Source organism: Anticarsia gemmatalis, chromosome 20, assembly GCF_050436995.1.
Source record: "Anticarsia gemmatalis isolate Benzon Research Colony breed Stoneville strain chromosome 20, ilAntGemm2 primary, whole genome shotgun sequence".
NCBI classification, from domain to species: Eukaryota; Metazoa; Arthropoda; class Insecta; order Lepidoptera; family Erebidae; genus Anticarsia; species Anticarsia gemmatalis.
The window spans coordinates 6,955,319-6,982,804 of record NC_134764.1 but is presented as its reverse complement, the minus strand read 5'-3'; the positions used below and the strand labels follow the sequence as shown (position 1 = coordinate 6,982,804).

Below are 27,486 nucleotides of genomic sequence, written 5' to 3'. Positions count from 1 at the left end.
TTATATTTCACTTCAATTCATATTTAATGTTCTCTTACACATATCAGGTAATAAAAATTGGCTCCGCTCAGCGGAAAGGTACATGGACACAATAAATTAACTTAATACTAAATCAGTCTAACGGTCGCGCCGAGCGCGTTGCGGCTTAGCCTAGTATCACAGATGAGTAGAGCGGTGGGGCGCGGGGCGAAGCGCACCCGCGAGGGGCGCGGCGCGGGTCACTCGTCCGACGCGGACGACAGCTGCGTGCTGCCGCCCGAGCTGAAGGAGCCGCGGCAGGCGCCGGCCTCGCTCCCCGTCGCCGTCGTCGTGTCGGCGCTGCCGCTGCCCGGCGACAGCGTGCGCAGGAGCTCCAGCGCGGCGCGCGCCCGCTGCCCGTCCTCCGCGGCCGTGTTGGCCACGCGAGACGCTCGCTCCCACGCGCTCTTCTCCGGCAGCAACAGCCGACGCGCTTCTCTTTGCACACGCCGCGAACGCAGCGCGAATAGGAACGGTGATGCCGCTGACGCGAGCAGAAGCAGCGCCAGCGATGGAGTGCGCGCGCAGTCGGCCAGGCCCGGCATCGCCGCAGAGACCACAGCGGCTACCGCGTGTGGGACGTGCAGCATCACTAGGGCACCGGTGAGCAGACCGACGCGTGCAGCGCGAGATTCTTCTCTATACCGAAACAATGACGCGTTTGATATGCGACATCGGATCGATGTGATTCTGGATCCAGCCTGTGAAGGCTGCGGCGTGCGCGGCTGCACTGCGAGCAGTGGCGCCGCGAGTGAGGGCGCCGAGCTCACAGCCGGCAACCCTTTCCTGAGATCCTCGTTAGACTTGCCTTCCTTACGGGAATTGCGTAAACTGGCCACTGATGGACAGCGGATTGGTCGTTCCGGCGGAAGCAGGAATGGACCGAATTTCCGGTCGTTATCCACAGCGACAGAGCTCTCTGGCCCATCAATTCTTAGGGTGAGACCCTCTCCTTCCTCGGCGAGGTCGGGTAGTATCGTTGGTGGTTCGTGTAACTGCAGTGCGCTGGCACCGTGCGCTCGCGCTCTCAGACCAGAGGAGCGCGCCGCGCGGTAAATTCTTGCATACATGATGCAGACGATAGCGATGGGTGTAATTACTCCTAGTATTAAGTACACGACGTAGTATGCGAGCTCGACTCCCTGCACGGCGGGCTCGAGGGGGTAGAAGTGGCGTACTACTGCGATAGCGGCGCGGAGAGATGCGGCGACGCCAGCGGCCAGCCAGGTAGCGGCGCAAAGCGCGGCGGGGCGGCGCTGAAGCAGGCGCGTGTGGCAGCGCAGAGGGTCAGTGACCGCGTGGTGTTGGTCCAGCGCGATCAGCATGACCGACAGCAAGGCGGCCAGGCTGCACGCCGCCGCCGCCGCGTCTCCGGCTTCCATCCAGGACGCAGTGTCCTCCCTCGCCGAGTGCTCGCCAAACAGCGCGGGCGCAAGCAGGGAGGTCGTCAAAAGATTCGTCGCCAGTAGGTTGATGACAAACCTGTAACAACAAGAAAGTCCAAATTAGTATAATGAACAAGTGCAAAATATTTGGGTTCCGAGGCATGTTTACGCGGTCACCTCACGTTTGTACAACGCCATTAAGCCAAGGTTGTGACAGAAAGGTCGTATATCGCAGATTTCATTCGTAAATTAATTGACGTTCGGCTGCAACGATAACACGGCGTCGATCAAGTAATACGAAATACTGTTTGTAAACATATTGCTACGTCACACGACATTGTTAACGAAAATAGTAACCCATGAACCCGACATGGAACGTTCAAGAACACCTCGCGTAGGTAGGGCCGAAGACTCGAGCAGAACAAAGTAATTCGGTGATATTGATTAGCACGCGAAGTACCGAGCCCCTAGGTTTACGTAAGCGCTCATTTATCCTGCTAATGTCTTGTTGCAACTCATAGATGGTAGATAATGTTGAACTGCGTACTTTCGTAAACCAGTTATGCGCAATTCGGCCGAGATCTTTATAATTACAATTGTCCTGATGCTGCGAATAATGGACCGTTGCACGTGTCCGAAATAAGTGTTGCAAAAATGAGTGAAATATGCGATGGAGGTTACCAAGTTTACAACAACCATTCATTAAAAGACCACAAGAATATAATCAAATGTTGTTTTACGAATTGTAGTTAGTTATTTATGTGATTGCTTAAGGAAGGTCTGTGCAGTAATTCTGCTAATCCAAAGCCAACTTGTCTGGGTACCGCGCGGTTCGGTTCGTGATCACTACCGTCTAGACAAGATTGCAGTTTTAGACAAGTTTTCCTCTTGAATAAAACAGTTTTATTTACTTGGCTAGTATCCGTGATTCGTTCTAATTAAAGATAATCCAATGTCATCAAACTTGGATTCCGTAATATTTGGAAATTCGACCTTAAACTTAAGATTTTTAAGTTACGCTCGTAGTACGTTCACTTTGACGTTGAAGTAGTTTATGAATAAATAAACATACCATCAATATTATGGTTTGAAAGAAAACTGATGGTTTATTTATTATTGTTATTAATGAGAAGATAAACGGAAGCATAGTGTACATATAGGTATCGGAAGTTTAGTTTAAAAATATCTATTTTAGTACTAATCTATGGGTTTATTTGAAGTCTCTGTCGGTATACTTTGCCACTCCATATTTCAACACTTTCAAGGGAAGGTTGTTCTGTCTATTTACAAACGTACATTAAGGTCCTATAAACAATTAGTCACGTTCATAACATTCGGGAAGTAGTTATTGTTACAAAATTATTATAAAATTGAATTAAAAATCTTACATTTGAACGGCTATTGTAATAAAATATTGAAGTGGAAAAACCATGGAATATCCAATGGGTTCTTTAGTTACATTTTTTCCCAAAATATTTCAATAATTTATTTTCTGGGAAAATCTTTATTGAGGTATACATCAATTTACATTTGCGTATGTTCAAATCGTCGGTAATCAATTCACAATCTTATTTCGACTCATTATTATTCAAGTTGACGTCGTCAGTACTAAATTTGTAAACCAGTTGCGCTCTGATTCACTAGAAACTTGATTTTAAAACGTTAGTTTTCTTCACGATTCCCAAATGATATCATAACAAACGTAGACAAAACGCGTCATCAAGTTTTTTCGTAAAAAGCGAAACCAATTTGGTTTTCGGATATTCCAATTCTTCTCAATTTCATATTCAATATTTTTCCATTCATAAAGATATTACAGAGCAATAACATTGAGACTAAATTGAATCTCAATTGGATGACTCTGCATGTTCTCAAATTTAATACACAGACGGTTATTGTCCTAGAAAAAACTGAATTAGATTTTGATCTTGAAAAAGAATGCGACATCATTAAAATAAGATAGTTTGTTCCAGAAACATATGCACCGGCTTGATCGTTTGTCATCCCTATAAACTAACCTTCGGAACATCCCATCTTTATTAATCTATCGTCCAGATTGTTCCTTTATTTACATAAATGATAAACATTGCCCTTGCAAGTTATATAAAGCTGTGACATTGACGCCCATAGACCTTCGAATGAAAAGAGAATTGAAATTTGAAAATCAAATCGATTTAAAGATTCATTTATTCATGCAATTTTTCTCTTAGAGGCGGAATCGTTCTCGATTGCATACATCTTTGATTAAAGTTAGATTGTGTAACCAAGGATTGTGGACTTAGAGACTAGTAAAAGCATTATAATGCACTTAGAAAATTATAATTCTATGAGTGGCCATGATTGCACTCAAGGCATGCATAAAAACCATGTCAATTAATGTTTACGTTGCAAGGGTTGTGTTGTTCTTGTAATACAATTTACGCGTAAAAGCGAGTCATTATACCAGTGCAGAAGTTAATTTTAATAGTGTTCTGGGATTCATGGCACAGAAAGCTTGAAATGAGTAATTAGATTTGAGATATACAAAACCAGATACTGTATTTGACTCTTAGCCAAATCCAAACGCCTAAATTATTCTGCGAGATATAAATCTAATGTTGAACCTGCATGTAGGCCGTGAAGGTGTTCATAATGGTTTTTGACCATAATAAAAGGTGAAACCGTTTTGCCTATTCGCTGTTTTAAACACAAAAGGCAATTCTTTACTATGTCGAGGCCAATTACGTACAACACGTACTCAAAGTAATGTTCATGATGTCAGTTCTGCAAATTTTGGAAGCAAATGCTTGTAAGATTTATGGTCGGATAAACGCTGATGCCTAATTAGGAACGACAGTAAAACAAGTTTGCAAACAAAGTTTTAAAGAAAACATCTATGAAACAAACGTATATTAAAATGCCATTTATGATGATGAGTAGAATATAGTAAGAATGGAAAGCTAGAAACCAGTCTTTACTTTTTGGAAGAAGCCCAAAAACAACGTGGGTAAAATTATTTAACGGTCTGATCTCAAAGAACGGTAGGTCTTATTAAATTTTATATCGCATCTTCAGAGGAAGAATGACTTAACGCATAACCTAAATCAAGTCGCTTGCGCCTTTATTCCACTAAAGTTTATAAACTTTCCTATCAGCCGTCAGTCTTGTCATTCCGGAAGCTCTCTGTTAACACAACCTTGAAGTATCGATATAAAAAGTCTCCAGTGTCATTTCGCTAACTGAAATCTATAAACCTTCGAGAAAATTTATAGTTTTTGCAGAAATCTGTGTCAAGTGAGATATAAGAGCATCATTTTTATGACAGCAATAAATATATATTTCCTCTTATTTTTTAAAGTAACGACAGATTTATATTAGTATTTGTTTACCTTAACGAAATGTTGTTCGAGTACCACATGGGTCATAAACTTTTCAATTCGTTTACCTTCAAGCTTCAGATGTAGGAACTGTTTTGATAGCAGTAAATAAAAATATATTAGAGTAATGTAAACACGCATATTTGCCACAAATTTGTAAACATAAAGATTTGGATGTATTTAGAGGTCGTTGTTTACTAAATAAAAACGCAAGGTCGGGGAAACCCCGCCAGTGCGATACATTCTAAACCTGTTCAAGTTATTTGCTCATTACATATTGCTATAACACTAAGTACACAAGCTCACTTTATATTCCGTGTAGTAATGAACGATTTTATGATTGCAAAATGCAATCACGACTAGTAACTTCAAATGTGCATCATTACGGACTCAAACCATTTGGAAAAAACCGCAATTTGTACAATTCGATTTGTTTTTTACAACTTTGAAATAATAAAATAAATAACCTCTACGAACTATTAATTCAGCGCCGGAAAATATGAAAAAGTTATAAGAAAATATCAAATTCTCTGCAATCTCCGCTTGACATGAGCGAAGGTCGTTGACAAACTTCAAATAGACAGGTGACGTTGTCAAATGCTCGGCGTTAGACAAAAACTAATATTGTTTTAGTTATATCATTTGGGCGGAAATGTAGTGTTGTATTTCGGGATCCCTTGCGAATATGATGGGACTATTTCGGTTGCGAAATCAAGCTATTAGCTCGACGAGCAAATGGACGCAACGTGCAGAACTCAACGTGCCAGCATCCTCTTTGATTTCTTTGAGCATTCGCGGCGGTCGTGGTCTGATTGTTTGAGAGCAGGATATGAAAAAATTGCGAACAGCACACAAAGGGGATGTGATGTAAAATCTCACGACCGGTTCATTCCAGTGCTACTGCACTTAGAACAGTTATTACCTAATTTTCCCACGGTTAAGGTCGAAAAATACTTCAATATTTTTTAACACCTTCATAGTATCATAAATAGCTGGAAACGTTACCCATACGTACCGGAAGAGACGTCACAGAAAGGAGGACGATGTTCAACATTATTAATATCTTTGTGCCCCAGAGGTGACGCGATAGTCGTTAGTATATCATCAAAAAACATGAGATACACAGAAATAATTTTGTTATTTTTTTCTTCAAATATCGCGTTTCGTCGCTGATACCAGGCGTCGTTCACGTGCGAATCTCGAAAACGGCTAGACCTATTATGATTGACGAACCGCCAAACCTTGACTTCTGTCAAAGTTTACTTTTCCTGTTTATTTGTCACTTTTAAAGTATGATCTACATTTTTATTATTTAGTTCAGTCTGCAATTTAGTGAGTTTGTATGCAAAATTGAGAAATCTGCGCACCGCATAATTAGCCGTGATTTATGATAATGAATTACGGGTAGTGTGAATAATTATCCGTCTGAAGTGGATATATTAAAATGTTATTTTGGTAATTAACATTTATAATTATAATAAAAACAAGTAAGGACTTTGAGAGGCCAAAGTGCGCAAAACAAACTCCTTAGATCATAATTCTTCGTATTGTTTATATTGTTACATTTTTAAAAACTCGTCGAGAGCTTGGCTGTGGCACTTAGTCAGTTCTATTTATGGTCAATGTTATTTTTTAATATTCGCCACGGCAATGACATGAGATAAAATATTCGGAAGTGACCACTTGTTTTTTTGCTAGATTATTTGATCATTAAAAATTAACGCTTTGTTAGTAAGCGGTCGATTTCCGCAAAATATCGTGTTTTATATCGAAATAAAATAATTATGTTCTTACAAGCCAATAAAGATAAATGTGTCGTGGATAAAAAACATATTAGTTGCAGTAAATGTCAACACAATGTAATTTTGTATTTCGTGATAAAAACTTCATCTGTCAAAACTAGCGGACAAATAAACAAAGACCATTGCCCTCAATTTCTACTCTCAACTTTTCTCTTCACATTTCGTCGCGTTAGTTTTCCCAACTCTATTAAAATCTTTCCATGTTTCATTAATTAAAATGTATTCTAACAAACTGCGGCCAGTGTGGACCAATTAAGCCGTTATATTACCCCTAACCGTGTCACTGTCAGCCATAAAAGTGGAATCTACCAACCACTTAACTTTATTAGGTTGCCTTCTTGCCTCAAGCAACCCCGCCAAATGTACAAGTACACTTACCTATACATACTATTCGTACTGACCTACTCTTAAAATTAGCAACCTTATATTTTTTTTCTTTTTAGTGATGTCATTTCAAACTTTTACTAAGACCGTGTGAATCAATGAACTGGGTGAGCTAAAAATAATATCGCATCGGAAAGGTACTGAATTTTATGACATTTGGCTTACCTGCATTCTGAATCGTTAAATGTGGGTTTAGTAACTAAGTAAATTCAATATAAAGGTATTTACATTGGGAGTTTTACTGTTATGTTAGTAGATACTTCCCGTATTGTTGTCATAATCACTAAACGTTGCATAAACATCAAAGTTGCATAAATGGGGGATTAAATGGCCACCACTACCGAGGAACAAGGAAGCAATTTCAGTAGGTTACAGCCTACATTATCATTAGCATCGCAAACAATAAAACTATGCATCACTGTTCTAAACCTGTTAATTATTAATACCAGTTTAGATAAACATCGTAGGACTTAAGGATTTTCCGTTTGAGTATATCCGCTTTATCACGCATAAAAATAAAGTTTACAAACATCTCAGAATAAATGTATAAAAATATTATTTTACCATTTCCTTCAAATGGGTTGCTATGCCAAAGACTGGAAGATGAAACTGAAAAAGAAAGATAGTGACAGATACTTATAACTCCCACGCAAGATTTAGAGCGACATTTTGGCATTACTAGTCTCAAAATCCAATGTCTCAAACAATACAACTGTCTTTATAAAAAAGATCAATTTAAATAAAAAAATTAAAACGAATTCTAAATTTAAATCGTAACAATGGCGGACCTAATCGGCATCGATTTGAAAAATAAAGGTAAGAAAGATTATTTTGTTTCATTTATCTTGTTAAAGGTTTCATATTCAACAGAAGCTTGACTGACGTACATTCATAAAAATGCAATAAATATTATGGATCCATACGAACGTTAGCCGAAACGTAACTGCCAATTAGTTTTAGTATGGTGTCATGGAATGTAATTGCCAACAGATTTGGCTGTAATACGCTATTATTATGAGCCTAATGTAGTGGCAGAAATATTAGGCACGCCTTGGCAACTCTACAATAGTAAGAGTGGAATGTTTTTATTAAGTAGTATGATTTATTTCTTTAATATTAGTAGTTATTACATAGATAAAATCACGTCTCTTTCCCATAGGGGTAGACAAGTAATGCCATTTGGTCATTCATATCTATACATCTTGTCCTAGAGATATTGACATATATTATAGATTGTTTATGGAACAAATTCCATTTTCATATTTTAAAAAAAGGTATTTTTTTTTGTTTGATTTTACTTGTTCGTTTGTTTTAGAAGTTTTTTATAGCTATACACGCGTATAATATATAATATGTCGTGGAGGTTATAACAAAACCTGTTTAGTATCTCGCGTCGCAAGTCCACACTAGAAACTGCACTCTCTCTTGCACGAACTGTGGGTTAATAAACTTAATAGTAACATTACGATGCCTAATCGTTACACTAAAATTTCCATTACCAATTGACGTGATTTCATGGCGCCGATTACAAAAATGAAGATTACGCATTGTAATCGATAATATACGTAAATGTTGCGTCATTTAACCGAAAAACAGATTAAGATTCTACATTGTAAACGTCATTGAGTAAATAAATAAACAACGAATCCAGTTTGAATACGAAAAGTTGTGATGTCAAACCAAATAACCAATATATAGAGAGAAAATCTCGAGAAAATTACCTGAAGCTTTGTTTTGTCACATTTTAAAGAAGAGTAATGTGTAATGTTCATTAATATGTTTTTTCGTCCGTTAAACGAACTTCCGACCTCATCTGTTAACACTGGCACGTAATACGTTGATGACGTTCTTATTTTGAACATGCAAACGCAAGCAAATACGCAAAGACAATAAATAACGGACATCATCGAAGGTTACATTTAAAGAGTTTGAAAAGAAAAAAAGTACTGTTTGTGGTTGCTTTAATTAAATGTAGAATTTGTTACATAAATTACTTTTGTTTTTGTTCTCGAAAAAATGCGGAAGGAAAGTATCAATTAGTTTTTTTACAACCTTGATTTGTTCTAAAAGTGTCTACTTTTAACCGACATCTTTAGTCTTCTTTTTTTCTATTATATGGAATTATATTTGGATGATATTTCCTCGTGAACTGTCGCGAAGTCGTTGCCCCTTGCCCAATTTTTCCACGAAACTCTTTTGCCGCGCGAAACTTGCAAGGATGGAAAAACTTTACGGCAAATATTTATGAAACTTAGAATTAGATTCATATTGGAAACGTAATAAAGACATCATTAATGAATATTATTAAACAAGAAAAATATGAATTCAATCAACAGATACTCGATTCTAAAACATTATGACACATGTCTTTTTATTCATGTTACATCACGCAATAAACATATTCATGAAATATAAGAATTAATAAGTCGACGATCTTTGTTTGATATTAAAGTGTGTATTGGTATAGAATACAAATGATTTTGACTTGTTACATATCAATGCAAGCCTACGTGAGACCTTCATGTTCTTATACGTTGAATAATGTAATTTTTATTATCTAACTCCATGTACAAAGCATTTTAGGATTTCAAATATCGTTTTGGTTAACAACCGGTGACTATTCAGTACATTGCTGCTTTGGCGTAACGTGTTGATAATTATAATCTAAGGTAGGAACCAATGTACAGCATAGTGGCTTTCAAATAGTTGTGAACGTGAAAGCATAAAGCATGGTATAAAATATTTTATGTAAAATAATGTTTTATTTTTATATGGAATGTATAATATAAATAATGTTGTGTATGTCGATAAATTATTATCGCCATGCAATAACATTTGTAACACCTGTACAAACGTTTTTTAGTGCGAAGAAAAATCACACATTTGTTCAAATTAGTATACATACTATAATGTTTATTTACTTTTAGTCATAGCGCATAACGTAGTATATAATATCGCCGCAATTAATCATTGTTGAAATAATAAAGTTATTTCGTAAATACAAAATAATTGCAAAATTAATATCGCAAGCCATTGCAAAAAAAGGAACAACGCAACGCAATTCCTTGAAAAAAAACTATCTATATCTGTCTCGAGATCATAGACAAGAACTATTTAATTTTATTTAATAGGCGTGCGCGGAACAATGTCTTTTGATTGTTTTCAATTGCAACGATTGGAGTTAATTAAAAAATGTAGTTTCGATTTTATCTACATATAGAATTATTTATGCGTTACTGAGAACGTAACAAAAGCGATTGTCGTGGGGAATACCGAGTTTTTTCCTCTTGCAAGTGGTAATTTTGGCATAAAGTAGATCGCTATCGATCGATTTGCAAACACTCATGAGACAGATGTTCAGTCAAGGCTTTGTTCACCTTAACCTTAGAATTCATTGTTACTAATACATTTTTACTAATCATTTAAGGTGAACCGCCATTTTGTACAAAGACGACATATTAGAATGACGTTTTTTTATTGAAAATTTACTAAACGTGGTTATTATATTTCCAGATTCTCACACCAATCAAAAGTACAATGACATTTAGAAATTCCACAGATTAAAAATAGCAATTATAAAATGTCAAATGTTTGATCAACTTGTTTATGAATAATTTAATGCTCAATATTTTTTTAATAAAAGGGTTTAGCTTAACCTTCGTGGTCGCGAATTAATAAAATTGAATTGAGGAAATATCAAGTTTCGATAGTGTTGAGTTTTATACGAACAAAGAGATTTAATTAGCATACGTTAAGAGTGAAAGGAACTTGGCATAATGTTCTATTTCGCTGTAATTATGTAGGCAAACGGATGCCGAGATCAATGTACTAAGATTTTTTAAAGGTTACTATTAATCACATTAATATACACGATTATTTTATTACTCATTCAAAGGAATATAAGAAATCTATAAAAATATATGTCTAAATAAACTATAGACAATAATATATCATCGTTTGTTGATGATTTATAGTTTGTGGCAAAGGAATTACGCATAGCGCCAAGTCGTTGGCAACTGATAGCTGTCAATCAGAAATAATAAATATAGCTATGACTAAACTATTGTCTTTGATAATTATCGCAAAAACTTATTTATTTACTTGTAGTCTTTTGAAATCTGTTGCTGGCCAACAGCCTAAGTGTCACTAACAAACGGCCTACACGCTTTTGCGTGAGACAATTTAATTACTGGCTAACAGAAAATACAATTTTGCAAGCTCAAACAGCTTCGAAAAACTAAAAATATTTAAAACTCTTTGGTATTAAAAAGGTTAAGATCAAACAATAAAATTTTCCGCTATATTGTTGTCATTTTTCACAATACATACTTATTGAACAATACCATTGTAGAGTTTCAGTAAACAACTATTTCTTGAAACCTGTTAGTTTCCAAGTGCAAGTAATATTCAGACTATTCAGTATCATTCGAGCACCGCGTGTTTTATCAATATACAATAGGTTCGGTCGACGGAAGCGGCTGCCATTGTTCACGATGCCAAAATGGCGGGAGATGGTTGATAAAAAATCGAAATAAGAACTATTTCGTACACCATTGTACCAAAAATAGCAGTTGTCAAAATTCACAAAGGATGTTGAGCCCCAAAAAATGTCTGAGACATTTCAAAGAGTATGCAAATGAGAAAATTTTGCGAACGAGTTTTCCTTCCTTTTGTATATCAATTAGATTTGAAACAACTTACCTTAACGTAAAGCAAATGTTAGCTTTAGACGCTTTTAAAACTAGGTTACTACAGACTTACTGGAACAATTAAACCGATTAATAAAATAGAGTATTAAACTCCCACCCGTTGAACAAAAGCGAAGACCAATATTAGATTAATACACGAACATACAAGGGCGCCGATTATTCAAACCTTTTCCACTACTAAATGACATGGTCATTATATAAAACCTTCAGGTTGCAGTGTGAAGGTATATGCACTCAGGGTGCATAGCTTTCTCTATAATAATTGTTATTGTTTTGTATACATCGCTCACCTTCACCCGCTGGCATGAATACCGGACAGTTCTGACCTAATTCTTAGGGCTGCAACGACCTCAATTTGATACTTAAAGCCTCTAATTTACGAACCACAGATTGAAAAATATACTGTTTAAGTGAAATGATTTCGAATTTGACATTGCGATGATCTTAGTAATAAAAATACTGTTGTGTTAATTGCAATGCTTTTAATGACACGTCGAAATTGTTGGGACTTATTTCATTCGATTCGTTTCTGAATCTCTTTTGAGACGTACTGAAGAGTTTGAGGAAAAAATTGTTATTAAAAAATATTATGCAGTCAGCCCTGTTAGAAAAGAAGTAGGCAGTGTAAACTTAAGTTTTTCTTTTCAGCTGAGCTCGCGTTATTAAAGTTAGTTCAACATGCATGTACTAAATACTACTTTTATGTCTACAATATTTTTCTCCATAGTAACAGTCACTTAGAAAAACGTAGAATAATGTAAATAAATCAACATAGGTCTCGTTAGTATGCCAAAGTTTATCTTTATCGTACATGAGTTAATTAAGTCAGTCGTGGAATATAGATCTTGAGACTTGAATCATATAAAAACACAATAGCGTCAATTATTTGTATCGATTATTTTCCGACCAATCACTAGTTTTTTCTCAATCTACTTTACATAACTATGAAGTTTATTACCTGTGAGTCAGGCCTGTCGGTGTATTTACGAGTTCAAATAACTTATTATAATAAAAATCGCTTGCAGATTTCAAGGCTAATGCGGTTAGCAACTAGTTTGTTTGCGGTAATGAACGTAAACTGACCTGCGAAATAACTTGTACAGCATCACATTAAAAAAAAAAGAACAAAAGGCGCGAAAATAAATTCATTCTAAAATCAAACTTGCCTGCTACTGGCAGCTTCGATGACATTTACAAATTATTGAATGCATTATTTTGATACCCAATACGAATATGGATAGGAATATTCCGATGTCCAATTAAATATGACATACAATAAACGAATCGTTTTAAATAATTAATTTGCGTATGAATCGAATACATTAACATCGTAGGTACTTTTTTGTGTGTATAGTGAATATGAAAATTGCTTTTCAGATAATACCGGTAGTGCAGTGAAATAGGTCAATGTGAGCTGTGAAGGCAAGCCCAGACCCACCTGGCAAGACCTCGTGTTCTAGCCGGATTAAAAGGTAATTACTTAAGAAAATAGTTTAAAAATCACATTTATTATAATGGCCTTCATCTATTTAATTTATAAAGGCACGTGTTTTGCAAGAATTGTCTTGATGGTATCATATACGAGTCAATAGTTCATGATAGTAATTTATAAAACGATGTTCGTAAGCATTTGAAAATTAAAAATGTATGAGTAATAACTTCATTTTGTGTAAATACATAATTTATTGTACTATCAAAAGTAATCAATAAATGTATTGTTTTTTTACAAAATTAACATAAAAAGGGATTTGCGTTGTCCCTGATGACAACTTAATGGAAATAGTGATTGCTATCGTTTAGATGACACGTGATAAAGCCTTTGTATTCTTTTCCCATAGTGATGGGCAAAAAGTCGATTATATTTAATTACTCGACTACCATCGGTATTCGCTTAAAGGCTGTATTTGAAATTCCTTTGCTTTGAAAAGAAGTCATTATGGAGAGTTAGTTTGTATTTATTTTAACGAGTTGACGTGTTAGTTACGCCATAGTTTTAGCTTGCTATGGCTAGCTAGCTATGTTATGCTAGCTTTTTAGCTATGCGTATTTTATCTTGTTTGAAAGTTAACAAATTCAATCAGGAACTCTACAATGCACTATTAATCAACACACAAAAAAACCGACAAAGAATGACAGTTGCGGAAAACGTAACATTGATTTCCGATATCCATTACTGATTGATTCCTTCATTGTGTTCGCTTCCTTTCAGAATTCTAATTTACAATGTAGAGGCACGGCAAATTTACTAGTTCTCGTTAAGATTAGAAATAATTAACTAAAGATAATCGACTACTCTTCAATTAATTTAATAAAATAATTACAGCCATATACAAGATGATTTTAGTAAGATAATTGTATTATTATCGTACGATAGATTAATACGATTACTCGATTTAATTTGATGGGTTCCGCTGTAATAATATAAGTCAATCGTGAGTTACTGAAAGCTTTTCATTATAAGAAAGAAAATAAAATTCTTTATCGTTCTCTTCCTTCTATTTTGTAATTTGTAAATGATTAATGTAGTACTAAAACCTACGATTGTTTCAATATTTAGATAGCTACCGTCTAAAAGCCTTGTAATAATTGTAAGACAAACAGATAACTGGAAAGTACTAAAGCAATTAATATCAATTGTTTCTGAGAACACACGACCAGCACTAATTACTAAGTGACGGCCCTACTTCAAGAAAAACAATGACGTGACCATAGATGAAAAAAAAACCTGCAATTAATAGTGATGTCCACCCGGATTCGTGACGTCAAACTTACATGTCAAACACTATTTTCAAAGATACCAATTATTGTAGAATAACCGTTATAGATTTTGTTGTATAACTTCTATTATCAGGTTACAACACAGACAATATTTAATTAAGAAATCAGTTCACGATTACAGATAGACCAAGTGTTTATACTAAGTACACTTGTTGAACGACGATTGCTGCCAAATATTTTACAATGACACAACCAGGTGGCAATGGCTGCGGCTGACTCATTCTATTAATCGTACAACAACACTAACTTATGATTTGTTGACAGTCTATAACCTAATTCAATAAATTATTATGATTTACTATCAAAATTAAATGGGACAGATATCGTACTAATATTCAAGACACACGAATATCACAGTCATCGTTTTCTGACGCAAGAATATAGCGTTTTACAGTGTATTTCTTATTTATCTTGTTATAAGAACGTGATGTTTTATAAATGTTTCTGCATCAAATATGCTTGCGTAAGGAATTTACGCTATCAGTGACATTTGTAATCGAAAGTAACTCAATTACAGCGACTTAGGACATGAGATTGCTGTATATAAGTTTTATAATATAAACGTTATTTTATAACGCATTCCAACGAATAGCAGTTGTAAAACATTTAGGTACGTCACTAAAAAGAACAATAGAATAACTATGACTTGAATTTCGAAAACTTTTTTGTTTTTAAAACTGAGCTCAAATCGGCAGTTCGTTCTCTAATGCTTAATAACCATGAGTAGAATGTATGTGATGTGAATTGTAATGCAATAGGAAACAATTTATTCCCTTTGCATGTACAAATTGCTCAATTATCTGAACTACAAAATTATTTAATTGCGCTAGCAATGTCAAGCCAAAGGCTGTGAAAGCAAAGCTGGTATTAATTGCTAGCTACTTAGAGGCCGGAGTTTAACAAAAGGCAATGGTTTAAGAATTACAAGGAGTAATAGAGCGAGTACGTAATGGCGGATTTTATGTTCCATAATACAGTTATGTTGAAAATATACCTGATAGTTTTCGACATGCAGTTTTGACATATGAAATACGAGGTTTTTTATAGAAAAAAGTCCCTACAACGTTGGATGGAAACAGATTTAGTGAGTGACATGTAAATGGTCGGACGACATGCGAACCTATCTCGATTTAGCCCGAAATTCGTGACTGCAGGGATTCGTATTTGAATTTGCAAACAGTTTATCATATTTTTGGTTAATTTTATTGGTTTATTCTAAGATATTTTATGACTATGAGACTTGATATAAGCCAGTTTTAGAAATTGTATCTAAGTAGTAAAGTTTTATTGACTAGCAGTTAGATTCTGAATTTCGTTTACGATCTTGTGTACGAAGAAACAAAAGGCTTATTTTTTAAATAAAAAAAAAGATGTTGCAATTTTTTAAGACATTATGCGAAAAATAATCTCGAGTTAACAATGGCGTCTTGACCGTGAAATCAATGGCTAATAGCCTCCGCTTATTGTCAGGTAATATTAATTACTGTAATCTTTTAAATGACTTCTATAGAATTATATTGATTACCCTTACATTAATCATGATGAGAGACTTGTTATTCTGGGCTTCCAATATCCTGTTGTTCAATCGAAAAAAATAATATGAAAATTAATACATTTTTCCATTTTAATACATCCCGCATTTTAAAAGGAATTTTATTTTAATTATGGCAAAAGTCATTTATTATCTTTCAATTTTTTTTATTTAACCGACTGTGAACAAATGGAGGGTAATGTGCTTTATATTAGTGTTGTTGTGACAAGAATGACATCACGGAATTGATCTAATTTTGAACATTGTAATTGCCACAATCCAATTTATTTGCCCACTCGAAGAATTAAAATAGGTGCAAAGTCTATAAGTATTGCCCACTCAACTCCAAGTCTGTTACTATGGACTGCCGGAGAATATCCTTTGTGAAAAAATTACAACACATTGTGATAATGTTTGCCTATTGTGTTTGTAAAAGAAAAATGTTCTACGTTTAATATATTAGACGGCCGTGTTGTAGAAACACAACCAAATTTTTTTGAAGATATAAATCTGTTTTTTTAATAATTTTTGTTTTTTTTGCTAGTGATGTTGTTTATCGAATTTGTAATATATTTTTGTTCATAAATAAAATTCTCGTTAGCTTACTTTTAAATCCTTTCATACTAGTTTTATAAACAAGAAAATAATATTCTATAAAATCATATTTATAAATACTTTTTGTACGATATAATTGAGATAATTATACCAGTTTGTATTTTTCAAGTTGAAAAATAATTATTTGGCATAGTAAATATGCATTTAATTTTATTATTTAGTATTTTATTGTATATCATAGCTTAACAACAAAGAAATTAGTAAGTATTACTAGCACATATAAACACAAAGTAGCGAATCAGACCGACTACTTTATAATGCAACTTCAGCAAACCCAAGGTTATCTAATTAACTTAATTACAAACTAAATTAAAGCAATAATTTGCCTACAAAATTATTTCACCTTCATGCTATTGCATACCAAAACTGTGTGGCTCAGAGTCATTTCCTTTGCCTCACTAAATCAAAGCATCCTGCCGTTCTAAAAATAAAACCACGAGTTCATAAACATTCGAAATTCAAACCGAATAATAGACAATCTTGAGTGTTGGGACACGCCTTACTAAATTACGTTTGTATTACTAGCAAATTAAGTAACAGTTACTAATAGTCTTGTGTAATCAAAATATTGGAGAATGATGTTCTTGATATGTAACAATAATGCAATTCGAAATATTTGTAACATCTTGATAGACGGGACATCTGTTTCCCTATAAAGTAAAAAGGCCGTGACGATGTTATTACTGTACTTTGAACTACTTACGCACTCTTCCTTGTATCGATATATGATACGGCGTATTATGTACGTTTCGATGACATGTATGTACCAATTTATATAGCAACAATCGGCTCAAAGATTCTATGATTACCTGAAGAATGTTAGCCAAATTTTTAACTGGGTCAAAGTTGCTCGAATAATAAGCTGTCTATGGACCTATTGCACCAGACGCTCTTTGAAATATATTTTTAAGTTCAACAACACGAGTTTCTGATTCAACTCTTAACAAAGAAAAGTACGTCTTATACATTTACGTGGTTCATTAGATTCCATTCTGTATAATCTTAATGTCAAATAGCTTTCTCGTGTTACAATGCAAAGCCGAGTTCTTACGATAAAAGTCAGAAGTCAAATAAATTTTAATTTTAAAACATATAATGTAGTTTATTGAACTTTACACGAGTTCAGCATTAATTTGTAGTACTTCGAACATTTTATAATGTTAATTGGATCCAGATGAATATTTAGTAAATAATAGTAATGTTCTAAATACCTAGTACATTGTACAACACTATCTTTGTCATTAATCTACAATCAAGTTTAAAACAAAACGTTTGAATGCCAACGAATGGAAAGTCACAAACGAAAGCTACCTACATCACTCATTTGTCATGCAACCAGTCTATCTCGCAAATCGACTATCTGTATCGATAAAATTAATCGATTACTCATAAACTTCGGTTTAAATTTAGTTTATACTGAAATTCGAACTTCAAAGATACCTTTCCTTCAAATACTCTGAAGGTTATTTGGGATCAGAAAAACAAGAATAAACCCTGCACTTAGTTCAACGTTCCATTTCCAAAAATGTTTATAAGCTCTATTTGAATGATTTAAATCGTAAATAGTTTAATATAAATGAGATGTAATTAAATAAGTTCGAAGAAACGGAACGGAAGATATTTTTAATAGATAGTTTGTTGTTGTTCAGTCAATCGTACCTATGTGGTGAACACCCACATGGTTTAGTTTATGATCTATTTGAGTAACGCGTCATGGCGTCGTTAATCATGCAGCAAATTTATAAATACCCAATGCCCTTAAATGTCGATGATATAAAATCAGATCACCTGTGACGTCAAGGCGTGTGAACAGTATTTTGTTTTGCGGCAGGTTTTATTGTCTTCAGTTGCAATCAGTCACATGATTTCAGAGGATATGAAATGTAAACCTTAATATTGGTCAAGCGTCCGGTTTCAGACAATTTTAACGTAGAAAAATCTATACTAATATAATAAAGCTGAAGAGTTTGTTTGTTTGTTTGTTTGAACGCGCTAATCTCAGGAACTACTGGTCCGATTTGAAAAATTCTTTCAGTGTTAGATAGCCCATTTATCGAGGAAGGCTATATAACATCACGCTACGGTCATTAGGAGCGGAGTAGCAACGAAAAATGTTACAAAAACGGGGAAAATTTTGACCCATTCTCTTAGGTGACGCAAGCGAAGTTGCGCGGGTCAGCTAGTATATTATAATAATATAACAGTGCAATCAGTTTTGCCGCGCTTTTAACTGTCAAATCAATTTTCATTCTCTATGCCTCGTTTTCGTTCCTTCGTGTCTGTCAATACGTTCCACTTTTTAAAATGTTGTCGTCATTTACATATTGGTTCCAGCCAGTATGTTACTACGTACAACGTACCCATTTAGATAGTAAAAAGGTGAAAATGTCTTAGAAAGTCACTTTAGTTGATAACGTCATTAGTGTTGCCCAACTAAATAGCTGCACTTAAGTTGTTTATTAGTATTTTGTTTATATTTATTCGCATTGGATAAGGAAATTGATGAAACTGGCCAAGGTCTCGTAAATTTTGACTCTAATGTAACGTTTTAAAATTATGTTTGTAGATATGGTTAATTACTTTTAGGTAACAGCTAGCGGACCGTTATTTAAACTGTTTCGGTTGACTATGAATGTATGTTAATTAAAACCAATTTTACTTGTTCGAAAACCCAAGATATCTAATAGTATTACCATACGAAACATTCAGTATGTGTGTATTTTTCCTGCTGAAATGTTGAAATAAACCAAAAAATAACAGTAACTAGGAAATTCCGAGTCAAAATTTGAAATGTTATTTCTCATACTGACGCAGTTTATTAGATAAGCCCTGAAATAAATTATTATGTACATTTTGTTTGCATTTATTACGAACACAACAATTACGAAATCTTACGACACCATGTTATCTCAATTACTTTAAACAAGCAAAGAAATGGCGAGACTTCCACGACTTACGATTAAACAAACATCATGGCTGTTTAATAGCTAATAACGCGGCCCATATTTTAAAAAGGTACTCACAAACAAAACACACGGTTATTATTGAACTTGGCAACTAATAGTTCCTCCAAGTAGTAAAACATACTTGACACAGTTTACACACAATCAATCCGTGCGGCCTGCACAATGTCAGGCTTCAGAAATATAATAATATTGATCGAACAACAAAAGAATACCCGTCATATTACACTAACCTTTGAAATATTTACATTTTAAAACGTACTGATGAAAAACGGTAACAAAAGCTTTTATTCTATGACAGGTTGACGAAGCAATTTATTATATTTTACTTTTTAAACTGACCATTAGGCAACAGATTCGATTCCACAGCCCATTCGTTAGTAAAGCTGGCCACTGATACATTTACTGTGTAATTTACAAGCAAATTGGACTAGGCTGAATGAGTTATGATCTGTCATAAAAAAAATATATTGCCATTAGGTTGGTACAGTGTTTTTTTTTCTTAATTTTGGCACACCTGGGTTAGGAGCCCTGTTTATTATTTGGGTGATAAAATAAATGGCGTTTCGATAGTAATGTATATTTAATCAAAGTTTGAACAAATGTTGTTCGTTCTAAGCTTAATCGTATGGAAGTTTGACGTCAAACGCTATTAATTACAATTTTCATTGTTCAAATATGGCGATCGGCTATTGACTGAGACGTGCGTATTTTATGAAAATTGCGTACATTGTGTTAACTATTTACATAAGATACGTGTTAAAAAGTGAATGAATCCAATTAATTATACTTAAACATTACCAATAAGATAGTCGAAGCCATTATGATTTGTAGTTCTACTAAAACAATTAATTTCTAATAAAATCTTATTGCGTGAACTGAATTATATAACACGCATCTATATGCACATTAACAAATTCGTTATTAATCAGGAATTTAGCGATAACACTCTTTAATATTTATAATCTTTCCTATTTACATTTCGCAATTAAATTTTAAAAAATCTACTTAATTTCGCCGCGGTGCGATAACCATCCCCATTAATTGCATTGGCAATCTTAATGCAAATCAAATAACAAAAGCCCTAAAACAAAAAAAAAGCAAAGTTTAAAAATGGAACACTAGCTCCTACTAGTGATGTGAACACAATGGATAATCGAGTCATTTACTAGTACCACTAGTATCATATACAATGTATTTTATTGGGTATTTCTACTGCACATTTTGCATGAAAGGTGCCGTTAATTAAGATAAGCTTGTAAACATGACTTGTGGGATTATCGGTTGAAACTGCACGCAGTTTATTCAGCGAATAGGTTTCTTCCATTCAATAATAACGGTTACTTGGCTACGTTGCACCGATTTATTTACAATTGCATTTGACTCACACCACTCGTAGCGTGTGTTCACTAGCAGATTACGCGAAGATAAAAATAAATGACAGTTCAAAGATATTTTTTAACGTTTATTTCATTCAAAGACAAATTATTACGGTATAAAATGATTTCAATTTTTGAATTTGATTCCTTTGTACTAATAATAAACAACCCTAAAGTAAAAATTCATATGAATGGACATCACATCTAAAGCAAAATTTACCAAGATAGAGGGCAAAATCATAGATCGTGGACTTAATCGATCGTAAAATTGCAACACTAGCGATTTAAAAAATAATGCTAATGGCGCCGCGCCAAAACTAATTACCTCGACCTTTACATAATGAAGACAACTATAACTTATTTGTAAAAACTAGTAAAACATTCCGAAATAGATAAACTATCGAATTCAATTAGATATCAATGAAGTAATCGATTTTATATTAATTGTTAAACATTGACCGAATGATATCTTTAATATTTAAATCAACACGTGTTTTTAAATTGGCAACAACAAACGTGTGAACCTTGAATGTTTTGAACCAATGTCGGATTATTCAAAGAAAATCAATCATTGTATTTCTTCCGTTAATTTATTATTGATTAGATAGTAATACTATCGCTGAAATATCAGTGAAAATTTCCTCAATTTACTCGAAACAATGATAATGAATTTTACATATTTTTGTAACCGTACTTCGATTTTGTAACGTGTAAACGGGTTACTAAAACGGAATATATTTCATTACGTATGTAATTAGGAACTGGATTATCGAAATATGTTTTGGTTTAATGAAGAAATTCGAATAAAAAATAATATTGTACTCTTTTGAAGGCGATAAAAACCTAGTCCAAAAAACCAAAGTCAAACAATTTTTTCTCAAGTTGAATACACCTAATTATTGTTCGTACTAAGTTTGTACTCGCGCTAATCTTCAGTCGTGATTCCGTAATAAAGTTAAAAGCAGAATTCCATTGCAATGATAACATAAATATTTTTGAAACAATGTACAACGAGCAATTTAAATAATGACAACTTTGACACATACGTCATTTTAAGTTTTATTAACATTTTTATAGCATTTTTGAACACAGGTCGAAAGATTCTTGCGTAATAATTTACATCATTATTATCTGAACATAAATTCATGTGATTTATGCAACGTGATTGATACAAAATCTGAGTTTACACGTGGCGCAGATAAAATAGGTTTAGTCTAATACCATAGAGCAATATTCTATAATCGTTTAGCAGTGCGATGGTAAATGACAAGGATGGTTTGAGAATGATTTGTACAAATTGTGTTCGTCATCGATCAGAAGAATCATATGGTGCATGAACCTGCATAATATATTTGTGGTTTTCTAAGAAATTATGTAGTAAGGAACGGTGATGCAAATTCTTCAAGTGCATCCAATTATAAGCTATGAACCGCGGCTACCAGACAAATTGCAAAACTACATCCAATGTTAAGCGCTACCCACGCCTGTTGTACCATTTACAATTGGCCGGGTAATCGTTTGGGGTCAGGATTGAATGAATCATGGCTACTGATCGGATGAAATTGTTTAAGGAAGATATTAGCATGGGAAAATGGTAAAATATGCGTGTTATTAACGATATTTGGAACACAATGTAATAATTTTGTTGAAATTGGATTATGGGATTAGCTTGGCTGTTAATTTCGGATACATAAAACTCTTAACCTACATTATTCAAGTAGCGATGCTCACCATTGATATCAGAATTTCATTAGCCGTGTATGCAAGGATTATATAAAGAGGACAATATCCAGTAAAACCTTTCGCCTTATCAGTTAAGATCAGATTGCCACCAATACGTGACATCAGCCACTTGAATTCAACCGTCTAAAATTTTCCAATATGGCGCACGACAATATGAATCAAGTGATTAGTTTAAAAGAATTGTTTGTTTTTATACAAGCTGATCATTAATGAGTTTTGTAATGGCAGAAGTCATTTAGTCCAATAATTACACAGTTGGTTTGTGATGATTGTAGTTGATACGGTTCGAATGTAACAGATACTTTTAAAAGGCATTTTTGATCTAGTACTTCGTAATCTAAGATTGCGAGTCTATATGATTACTTGGCTGTCCCATCTCTACTGATGAATGAATAACAAAATGACTTGTCAAATTAATCAGGAATCCTAATTAAAAATGCTATTAGACACAATATAGAAATTAAAATGTAATAAAACGAACAATTAGTGCATCGTCTAGTCATTTCTTTGGTATGCAGACTTCAAAACACCGTGAAAACAATAGATTTTGTACTGTATTTAGTTTTTATGGAAGTTTTTCCATTACAATCAACAAATTTCGTATATTTTACTCAAGAATCAAGTTTCTTTAACACGAAATTAGAGTTTTTGATACTCGATTCGCGTGCTACAAGTCCCATTATGAGCAAAAATATCGACGTTTTTGCCCATCAGCTATTTGCGGACAAAAACCTCCATAATTCCCACGATTTTCATAGTTATTTCACGTGTGTAAAAATCACGTTATAGTTTAAAAACCTTGTTAATGAATACAAACAAGATTGTTAAACATTATAGACAGCAACATATGATACGGAATTCTCGGCAAATGAAGCATGTAAACAATGCAGACTGGTAGATTTTAAATAAAAACCAGTAACGTATTTCTGTAGATTTATCTTGTGCTCTTTTGTTTGGCATCAACTCGATCTCGATCTTTGATTTGATCAATAAGTATCTCGCATTGGCCAATCAAAGGCTTTTTACTCCAATCAACATGTATATATCATACCTTGTATTCGATGTCTTCATTCGTAACATATTTATTCGTAACCTTTGGATATCAGTAAGTGCATTCAATACAGTAGTCGACAAACAATTCAATATCATCCTAATAATTATCTGGCCAGGCCAATGATTGCTTATCAGACTAAACATACAATTGTTTTGCCTTGATACAACTGTAAATATTAAATTGACATTTTGATAACAAATAATACAGTTTCGTTACTATTCATTGAACTAAGGCTATTGGATAAAACCTTCCTGCATTGCGCAATTTTCTGATAGCTTTCCAGTCTGTTGGACTGGCCTTATCATTTCAGTAAGAACTTGAACTGTGAGACGGCCTTAACCGGAACCAAAGGCCGAATTGTATGGACTGTGTAATCAGCTTGGTGATTTGGGTTTTTGAGTCATTCTGATAACGATACTGTGGGCTAACGATTACATTCTATGTGGTCAAGTAAATGAAGGTGCAACAACTTAGAAGTAATTCTTATAGAGCTCTTTTAACATTATGCTCTCCTGGTACTCTGGTCAGTCGGTATTGGACTTTCTCTTGTACGTACTTTATTCTCATAGTCTGGCGTTGTTTTAACGACACCAAAATTGCTTTAAACAGAGCAATTATTTTGTGATCTCATTACTTTTTCACACAAGACAAATTAGTCCAATTAGAAGTAACAATTTGATGTAGAATGTATGCGGTTAGATTTTAGAGCGGTTTATTTGCGAGTGTCGAGATACCGTTACAATAAGTTTTTATTTCACGTTTTAAATGGGAAACCGAGTCTATAAGTATGACCTTCTGACGAAACATCGCTGCCGCTCGTGGGAAGCGTGTGAGCAAAAAGTCTTGAATACTTCTAACTCTAATGCATTATTCCACTTTGTTAATTGCAAAATCATGTATTTTTGGACAACTGTGAGTCAAAATTTGTACAATTTTAGGAATTATTATTAGTTTCAAGTGATGTTGTTAAAGTCATTGTTTTTGTGGAATAAATAACTTTATAAATTTCTATATTGGGTTTTTTCTAATCCTACAAAGCATATTTTAAGTTTTCTGAGAACTGCAGATTTCTAATTCATTGTTTACAATCTTTTACAATGTTAAGTGATCATTTAGGATGGCATTTTATTAATTAATTGGCTTTTCTGCTAGTCAAACATATTGTTTTTCTACCAGAAAGAACCTTGCTCCTACGCTACGAATCATTGATATTCATCCTTTGCATCACCTATGTGATTGTGCATTATGTTTTGAAATTCTTCAACAAATCAGACTTTACGGATCATAAATCATGCATATCGGCCACAAAACAAACTCAAAGAGGTACGGCAGGTAAAGACCACGGCACTTCGTCTAATAATACTGGCCGTTTTGGCCGTTGGCCGAGCTTAGGCGGTCCTCATTAAAAACAAAGTACAACTCTCATTTCAAATGCAACGTCGCGTCGCTCGAAGTTTCTAACGTTTTGTTGCATTCGTTTTATGTTCTCTATTCAACAATTAAACAATTCACTTTTACAACCCTAACTTTTGCATCATCGTCATTATCAGATATGTTGAAAGTCGATTTACTATTGCTTTCGCCGGTAACGTTCATGTTTAATCTATTTAAATAATTATTTACGACACCTAAAACACTCTCACTTGTTTTTTCTGAACGTTTTTGATAGACGATCACTTGTGAAACCTCAAGTTTAAGTAACGATATTAATATTTAACGGTTTTGGATTTTGGGAACGCGTTAACCTTGAATGTCGAGTGGCATCCTGGTGTAAAGCATAACTTGTCTTAACAACTGAAGTTTACTGACTTAAGTACCAGGGGAACATACTTTATGTAAAGTTAGCGAAACTAAGAGTGAACTTACCGATTGGAAATAGTTCTAAGTCCTGGCCTTCGGCAGAAAACGAGTAGAGCCAATGAGTTGGCCGCAGTCGACACCAGGAACAGCGCTAGGAGTACAATCTCCTCCACTAGTCGGTCTCTCGCGTCCATCCCTGACATCAGAGCTTGTCTAGGAGACATGAGAGACGATAGTTCCGCAACAATGTCATCACTATCACAACACTTGAACTTGCAACTGAACACTCTCAGTCAAATTGTTTTTGTATACTGCAGTTGTTAGTCGCGTAAAGTTTTTGAGAACACGCAGGTCGGTTCGGCCGCGTCTTTCTCGCTCGGCTGTCGTGTGACAACTGGCTGGCTGGAGCGGCGAGCGGCCGCGGCGCGCGTGGCGGCGCCCCCCCACTCGCCGACATCGGTACTTCACTGGCGACACTACAAATAAATCTACAACTAATGTCGGTCAACATCCTGGCTTTTTGTTTTATCGCTTGTGAAATTTCGCACCGTGCGGTTTGTTTTGAGTTTTGTTTGCAGTTGCTATAGTTTCGATCCTGCCACCCATATTGCACCTTGTGATTAGTTGTGATCTTGAAAGTTACAATCAAATTAAAAACCACTAAAAACGCCCATTCGATTAGTGAGGCAGACAGATGTGCAACATAGCTAATGGCTCTGAATATACAATCGCCAGACCTTTCTCAATCATCTCACGATTAACGTCAACAGTGCTGGCGTTGTATTTCATTTGTCATTTTTTTGGCGTGAAATGTCAAACACTGGCCGTAACATTACTGGCGTCGTAATTCAAGTGGTTTCGACCAAAACATTCTATTTTAGAATCAGAAATCAGAAAACATTTGACTTTTATGATTGCAACAAAATAATGATTGTGTTAGGACAATGGATCGAGCAAGGTCTGAAGAAACCAGTAAGGATTGGATCGAAGGTTAATTAAATTCTGCTGCAAATTGATTGGCTTAATGATTGAAACGTTATATGAAGGTATTAGAATTAGAGAAATAAGAAATAGGTACGGTACAATGTTACGAAGGTTTCTTTGTAAATATTTACGCCAATGTTACGTATCAAAATGTAACTGGTTTTATAAGTTGTATTGCGTTTTATTCGATGTTTATGTTCGATGTTTCGAGAAGTTATTTACCTTGAATGGGATTTACTTCAGAAGTGTCAGGAATCATCCCAATTAATAATTTGCAATATCTTCTTTTTAAACTTTTCTTTGTTTGTCAAGGTTTGTTTTGTTTACTTTTTTGTTTACGTTACGCTGGATTTCTTTTACTCCTTAGTTTTCAGTTTCAGGTGAGATTGGAAAGATTATCTCGCTGGTATAAGCATCAAGGTTTGTAAGGATCGTACGAAGTGGCGTTCTTTGGTATCTGCCCACCCCTATGGGAAAAAGGCCGAAATTTTCCCGACTCTACTTTTTTTATTGTAAGCCGTTAAGCGATTCGTTGCGACTTGCGTTTTCGTAAACTTCTAGCTGTGGCGGCAAACAATGTATTCAAAACAAATAAATCTTTAGTTTGAAAGCACCTCATGAAATCTCAATTTGAGCGAGTTAGATGATATTTAAAAAAGACACGCCTCTCGTGTCATACGCCATATATAAAAGAATTAAATGGCACGCCTGTCGTGCCATCCGCAACGAATCGGTTAACGTCTCTTCTGTGATAAATAATTAAAATAAACTCTTAGCGACTTTTTTTCTATGTAATCTCACTCGTAAAGATACTTTTAAAACAGGGCTCATAAAATCCAAGCCGCTAGAAGCCCTTTTACTAATGAACTATTAAAGTCGTTACTTTCCACCTGTGACACTAAATTGTTTCCATATTCAAATGATTCTCTCGCAAAGATATTTCAAACAGGAGTAAAAAAGAACCAAAAGAAATTTGACCTTAAAA

At 34.6% G+C, this 27,486-nt stretch overlaps 1 protein-coding gene across 1 annotated transcript; it reads right to left on the bottom strand.

Annotated features, from left to right (window-relative positions):
• Positions 1–25,928, bottom strand: LOC142981661 (uncharacterized). Its single transcript, XM_076127706.1, has 2 exons — positions 25,584–25,928; positions 1–1,500 (listed from the first exon to the last, which is right to left on the bottom strand). The coding sequence occupies exons 1-2, from the start codon at positions 25,739–25,741 to the stop codon at positions 219–221; spliced, it is 1,440 nt and encodes a 479-aa protein (XP_075983821.1). The 5' UTR covers positions 25,742–25,928; the 3' UTR covers positions 1–218.
• Positions 25,929–27,486: the final 1,558 nt, after the last annotated feature.